General features: G+C 36.7%; 1 protein-coding gene across 3 annotated transcripts; it reads left to right on the top strand.

The window, feature by feature from the left end:
* Positions 1-33: 33 nt before the first annotated feature.
* Positions 34-6,809, top strand: LOC117321936 (tyramine beta-hydroxylase-like). Of its 3 annotated transcripts, none has more exons than XM_033876571.1 (8): positions 34-122; positions 760-955; positions 1,385-1,616; positions 2,951-3,130; positions 3,622-3,797; positions 4,331-4,571; positions 5,341-5,437; positions 5,884-6,809. In XM_033876571.1, exons 2-8 carry the CDS (start codon positions 761-763, stop codon positions 6,518-6,520), a joined length of 1,758 nt encoding a protein of 585 aa, XP_033732462.1. In that variant the 5' UTR covers positions 34-122; position 760; the 3' UTR covers positions 6,521-6,809. The 3 variants fall into 3 exon arrangements, with proteins under 3 accessions (XP_033732462.1, XP_033732461.1, XP_033732460.1); XM_033876570.1 differs by having other exon boundaries at positions 38-169; XM_033876569.1 differs by lacking the exon at positions 34-122 and adding an exon at positions 365-390.
* Positions 6,810-7,519: the final 710 nt, after the last annotated feature.

The following is a 7,519-nucleotide window of genomic DNA, read 5'->3' on the forward strand; positions in this document are numbered from 1 at the left end:
AACAGCCGTTGGCGAATATGACATTTTCTGATTTCTTGTTCATAGAGATCTAAAATACAGTATTTTTCCTTGGAACCGAGCACACACCCCTTATGTGTGCACATTTCTGAAAAAAAAATCACGTACGTGCTTTCATTTAACCTCGTGTAGACCTTCATGTGGCGTAAAAGTAAGTTACATCACGGTAGACAATGGATAAACCACATTTTCAGATTTCTATTTTCAGATTTCTATTTTCAGTTTTCAGATTATTTTTGTTCACCCAGACACCAGTTGATTACGATACCAATCATTGCACATTTGAGATGGCGTGGTAAACTGAAATAGTGTGCTTCTTTGTGATATACGTATTAACTTCTGGGTTTTTGTTCAAATTCTGATGACGTACATGTAAGTTCTAAACCCTGTGATTTGTGTTGCGAGTTAGTGATGTATGTTTCAAAACTTAATGATGTTTTCTTTCTTAATGATGTTAATTTTCATTTCAACAAAGTTTTACAAACAAGACGGAGCAGTGAAACGGATTGAAGAACAGGCAACTCCATATAAATTCTTTCCAAATGAAGTTGTTGCTGGCTTGCATTTTAAATATTATGATTTACTTAATATCTACATATAAATAAGTCTTATATACTAAATTACGTTATTTGTTATGCCGTTCTTGTGTTTGTGTGTGTGTGTGCTTTTTATTATTTTTTTATTTTGTGATTTTAAATGTTCCGCTGTTTATTATCAACAATGCCCTCTCCGTCATTTTAGAATGCGTTTCCTAGTTGTCGTGTTGTGTGTGACTACGGTATGGGGATACCAGCATTTCCAGGACGAAATTCCTAACGGTAAAAGTGTGCCACACCCTTGTAAAGATAACCACATGTGGAAGGGCGTTGGTCATCTCAACCAACTTGGGGGAGGTGTCAATAACCAATTTGGATCAGATTTCGAGAACGCCGGAAAGGTAGGCACATCAGAATACCGGAAATATTATCCAAAATTCAGCACATCAGAATACCGGAAATATTATCCAAAATTCAGTTTTTTAATTTGAAAATATCTTAAGCCCTTTTATCTATATTATGACGTTACGTTATATTTTACAAACATGTAATCTGAATATTTCTCGAGAAATGCGATGTTTGTATGTTGCCGATAATAGTGAGTTGTCGGAATGCAATTGTCAATACCCCCTTAATTACAGTTATGCTATTGAAAACAACACAATGTAAGATATTTTTTAATCAATTCGTTCAACTAGAGTCATTTCCATGAAAACTTGATACATATTTTTCACGTAAATATCTTGGATCGTCTTACACTGTACTTTAAATTACTATATAAGGATACACTTTTCCTGATAAATCTATCCTACATGTACATTTTCTAACAGAAATGGACAAAATCGCTCTGCATGATGGACTCTGACGGGGACGGGAAGACTAACGGGGAGGAGTTGGGAGACCCGAATTGTGTGTGGACCAAAGGGGGCACCCCAGCTGTTACAATCGACATCAGCCACCCCGGAATCTGTACCCCGTACTCCGATCCTGTCTGCAAGGGAGCTAATTTGTGGGTTAATTGTGACGCCGAGGAGTTTAAATGCGACGCCTTAAACGAAGTCGGTACGTCTCAATATTAATAATGCACATGTTTTTGGTCATTTTAATGCAACACCCCCCTTCCACCTTCAGTATGTAGAACTGCTTGCGAGATTCGAGTAAATATCCGAAAGTTTGAAGTTTGTCCTCACCATATGTCATTTAATTTTATATAGGGATTGAATTTCACTTTTTTGTTAACCATGCTTTTATGGAGCAATTCCTCTAAGAATATATTCTATGGGGCGCGCTATCCAATCCCTATATTTACACTTACGGATGTTGTTTCTATAAGTCTTTGTGATTACAATATTTTTTCTTTGTAAATAAAAAAAAATCATACAAAAGTCGGACACAGTGGGAGGAGTCAATTATTAGAACAGCCAATGGTGACGCTTCACAACAAATTGAGACTTTTTTTCCGCGGTAAAAAATAGTTCTGTTTTTTATTATGATATTAACATAAATAACAAAAACATTTTGATAGATTATCGTATTTAATATTGTCAAACATGTTATTTTTATACATTTAACAATGGTAAACAAAGCGTAACTTAAATTGTAAATGTAAACAAAGCCATGTGCCTGGCGAAAGTAGTTCCCGTACCCTGTCATATTTTCATACGCAAGTTCAAAGGTCAATGTTTCCATGCAAGAATGGTAAACAAATCGGTCTGGTATTGTTATATAGTGACAAAACTTTGCAAGTGTAAATATAACCTAAATGACGTCATGCAATATTATTATTATTTATATCCATACACAGTTATTGTTTATGGTTGAGACTCGATAAATACAGTCAAACCTGCTCTAAAGACTGCATGTATATAATGACAGCCTGTCTATAACAACCAACCGATTTTAAGATTCCCCGTGAGATTTTACTATATAACGTCCCTCTTTATAGCGACCACCTGTCTAATGTGACTAACGACAAGTGATTTTGGAACGGCGGTCGCTCATTTTGTTTTCTAGAGCGACCGATTTCTGTCAGCCATCTTCTGCTCTCTGATGTATTTGTAAGGAAATGTTGCAGAATCGGGAAAGTGATAAATAAAATGTGTCCATTGGCTCGTCATATTGCCTTCTTTGGCGATAATTCGATCCTCCATTTATCCAGTCTTTGTGTTGAGCTGTTGTGTGGCTTTGGATATGAGGCAGTAAGAAATGGCTGGCTTGCATGACTTGAACGGTTCTTGAGTAGCCCTGTAATTATGGACAAAATTGTCACACACCAATGCAAACACCCGCAAAGATTATTCCACGTCACTTTCTACGACTACCGCATTGTGCGTGCAACTGTGAATCTAAGACAAACTGAGGAAGTTCCTTCACTTATAATTTTATCATATTTTCAGGAATGAAAAACACCACTATTCGTTTTCCGGAGACAGCTGTCCCAACGACATCAAAATCCTCCTACTGTATGGTGACCGACCTGCCAACAGATGGCGATTATCACTTGTTGGCTAACAAACCGTACATCAACAACGACGATGTCGTACACCAGATCCTTCTATATGGCTGTGACGAAACATGTAAGTGATTGGATGTAGGTAGATGTATGTAACCTAGGCTTAACTTGAAGTTCGTGGGGTGGGGTGGGGTGGGAGAGGAATGGTAGTAATGATTGGTGGTGGTGGGGGTGAGTTGAAGAAAACCAGATGCCATAAATGGTTGCGACATGGTCCATGTTCCATCAGTATTAATGAACTTTAGGAAATTCCCTAACCGAAAACATTTAAGAATTTATGGAAAGTTTCTTAGGTAAGATGTTTTCCTTAAATCCAAAATCCAATTTGTTCAGCTAAGAAATGTTGATGAATTCGGGGACATAAGTCTTGGATGGCTATGGTATAGACAAACGTTTACTTAATAAAAGTACTAATTAATTATGCAAATAGTTTCCTGGTCCGGATCTTTTAAAGAAGGCTACCGGCCAGTAACTAGATTCCAAACATTGACATATTAACTCGTTTATATTTTCTATTAGTTCAATCCCATACAACCTGTCTTGTCGTATTTACAGCTTCTAACGCGATCCTGACATTCCCCGTGAACACCCCAAAGGTATGCAACACAGCCATTCGTCAACAGTGTAACGTTCTCATAGGAAAATGGACTGACGGTTTGAGTGGAGAATGCCTACACAGGGACTTTGGATTTCGTATAGGTCGGAATGGCTTCAGGAAGGCTCTCATGCGGGTACGATCTTCAGGAATAATCAATTATCAAAATAATCCTGTCTTTGAATGATATTAACAGCATACCATCACAGGGACTTGATGATTTGTTACAGTCTACATGTATTTGGACCTAGGGAAGGTCTAAATACATGTAGTCTGTAACAAATCATCAAGTCCCCATGCATACCATTGGTGTACTTGTTTCTAATGTCCTGGAGACTAAACAGGTATATGATATAGTTTTAGTTTATTATTAGACATGGAATGTGTCTCTTGGTTAATTCTTATATAAATGTGATATTCACTCGTGGATCTGTTGTGCCATTACTTGAGATTGCTGGATGGTAAGCTCTGCTGGTGGACGAGCTTTGCTGTGACCATGCATTCCAAGTCTTAATTCTAAAGAATATATGGTCCTTCAACATTATCTAATATCAAACATCCCGCCCCTTTTATATTCCAACATATCATTAGGCCTATTTTGTTTCCCTTAAGGACTTCCAACTTGCAACAGGAGTAAAAAAAAATTCTGTTTGTTTATTTTTACATTAGATTCAATGGCACAATCCAGTCAAATCCAGCTTCGGCGGAAGTTTTGGAATGACCCTGTTCTACACAGCCAATCGCCGCATGCACGATGCCAACATCATAACGGTTGGACAGGAGTATATGGCGATACCCCCAGGAGAGGCCTCGTACCAAGTGGACGGCAGATGTTCCGGGGACTGTTCCAGTCGGAAGCTCTCTTCCCCCGTCTATATAACTAGGGCTTACAACCACATGCACACCTTAGGTGAGGGTCGAATAATGTTAAATTGAAAGTAAGGTATGCGTGGTGTAACCAGTAATTTTATCATGAAAGAAAATGTACAATGTGTGCTCGTTATGACATACCTATGTCTTTAGCATTAACAAGTTAATTGGTCATAGTAATTTCGTAATGACATAAAATGCAGATACTTTATAGATGTTAAATTTCGCGGGGAAAGCATTTCGCGGTTGTTCCAGTCTAACATATTTCGCGGGTTTTAATTTCGCGTTACAATGCGTTGTAAAACATTCTCCAGTAAACCCTTCCATACATTTCAGTGGTTATATAAATATTCGTTGGGTATTTATTTTGATCTTTCAATATAGCGAAATTAAATCATCCGTTAATATTACCATCTGTACAGTAGCATGTTTGCCAGAAATATCGCTATGATATATAAAATGGACACGTTATGTAGGTGTAGTAATGAAATGGACATTCGATCACTGTAGCCTAGCAACTCGTATATATAGTGGATACCATAGGAGGCCAAGTTACTTTTTTACTAGTACATATTACATTTTAGGCCTCCATCGGCTGTCAAGCTATCGTTATACCAAATGACAGAGTGAAACAAAGGGAAATAACTCTGATAAATCAGAAGGTATATTATGGACAACCTTATGTTCCTTTATGAGCTTGTTTTATTATAAATACGTTGACGAATGTTGACATTAATTTTAGTTTACGTCATTATGATACATAATGTACTGAATATATTATATTATATTATATTATATTATTATTTTAGGACGCAAACAGAGACTCGAACACTACAGGAATGGGTTAAAACTACGCGACATAGCTTACGACGATACGTACAGTTATTCTAGTCCAGTCATCCACGAGTAAGTACATTCTAAACAGATAGATACCATATGATAACATTTTTATTTCTTGAATATTTTTGCAAAATAAAAGAAAAAAAAAACGCAAAATATATCGTATCTTGATACATATATGGATCTATTGTAAGTGACCAGCAAAACGAACGAAGTCGAACAATGAAATAATCAGTCTTTCAAATAGGTGCCCCCAAACCGAAAGTAAATGCGGTTGAAAATGTCAAGATTCTTATTAAAAAATTCTCCAAATTTTTATGTTAACCCAACTGGAAAATATTTTCAAAATACTAAAATCAGCATTATTACACTAGACGTGTTTCAGCCATGCATACCGAGATATTGTCTTTAAAATCTCGATCAAAAGATTATCCATATCGATATACATGGTAAAGGAGATTTGTATGATCTGAATTTCCACCCTGACGACAAGTTTTTTCTGATCAATATAGCTTCCAGGATCCTATAGAGTTTCGACCTGGAGATGAGCTTAGGACAACATGTACCTACACCTCAGTTGGAAAGACCATGACAACGTTCCAGGGAACCAAAAAATCTGAAGAAGCCTGTTTTAGCTTCCTAACATTTTACCCTGCAGACAACATGAAATTTCCTCATTGTGTCCAATGGAAGGGGATAGATATGTGTAAATTAAACGATCAAAAACAGGATTTTCCTGTCATCAATGGATGCAACGTGCATGCATTTCAAAACATCACACATCCAGACTTTAAGAGTGTGTATGATGACGTGTTCAGTCTTTGTAAGCCATTCGGAGGATGCTTAACAGAATGCCAAAAGTACACAGATGAAGTTCTGGACAAGCACTCCTGTCTCCAGGGTGACATTGGAGCTATGTTCAGACACTCAACTAAATCTGTGTCCGGTATTGATTATCTGAAATTTTGGGGAGCTGTCGAATCCTGTAAGAAAGCGAAGCCATGTCAATGTAAGAAATCGCCCACATCTCCCTCTGAAAAGCAATGTCCAAAACCAGTGCCGGTTAGCACTAGTACTGGAGGTGCGGATGTTGGGGTAGCTTCTATGTTTGTCTTGATTTTGTCCCTCTTTACTTGTCTCATGATATAGAGTCCTGTCAGATGTACCAAGGGGTGATGTGTACATGGTAAGGACCATTGTATTGTTAGACATTATTTCAAACATTGTAAGAAACGTATTGGAGGTTTAACTACAATGTTCGATATATCTAGTTATGAAATCTTTCGAGGACGTTAACGATGTTTTCCTATTGAAGTCATGGCTTTATTAAAATAATTAGAAATATATCACAATACTCATGCTACTCATTAGATTTGTGATCTGTTTAAATGGTCCTCGGTGGTGATTACGAAATAAAATTTTGAACCAATCTCCCTAACTTTGATTTTTGTTTTTGTTTGTTTTAAGTTTTTTTTTTTACAGTCCTTTGTGGTTCTAAGTGGTAGACATTAGATTTTGATCATGACCCAGAAAAATATAACTTACAGGATTTTGACTATTGAAGATTGTTATCGATGTTTCTTGAGAAACACTAGAAGCATAATATTCAAACTTGATGAGTAGATTAGATTTACCTTGGTCCTCAGCTATACCCATTAAATTTTGAGTCTGAGAAGAAACAAAATGGCCGACAAATGGCAATTTTAGATTTTGATAATTGAATTACAATTTGTGTGTTATCGTTATTTCTTGAGAATCACTGGCAGGATATTTTACAAACTTCATAGTAGATTCCTCTTGGTCCGTAGTTATGCATATACAATTTTTACTCTGATCCGGAAAACAAAATGGCCAACAGGCGGCCATCTTGTATTTTGACAATTGAATATCGTTATCGCTATTTCTAGGGCAACACTGGGAAGATAAATCAATCTTAATGTGAAGGTTCCCTTGGTCCCAAGTTGTTATCGCTCAATTTTGAGTTTGAAAAACAAAAACAAAATAGTCGAAAGACGGCCTTATTAAGTTTGTCAGTTGAAAGTTGGCTTCGCTGGCTCTTCTTAGACCTGTCTACGATTTCATTTAACTTGTTAACAAATGATTTCAGAGAAAAGAAAAAGCGTAAAGAAGTAGAGAAAATATCATATT

Source organism: Pecten maximus, chromosome 2 (genome assembly GCF_902652985.1).
Source record: "Pecten maximus chromosome 2, xPecMax1.1, whole genome shotgun sequence".
NCBI classification, from domain to species: Eukaryota; Metazoa; Mollusca; class Bivalvia; order Pectinida; family Pectinidae; genus Pecten; species Pecten maximus.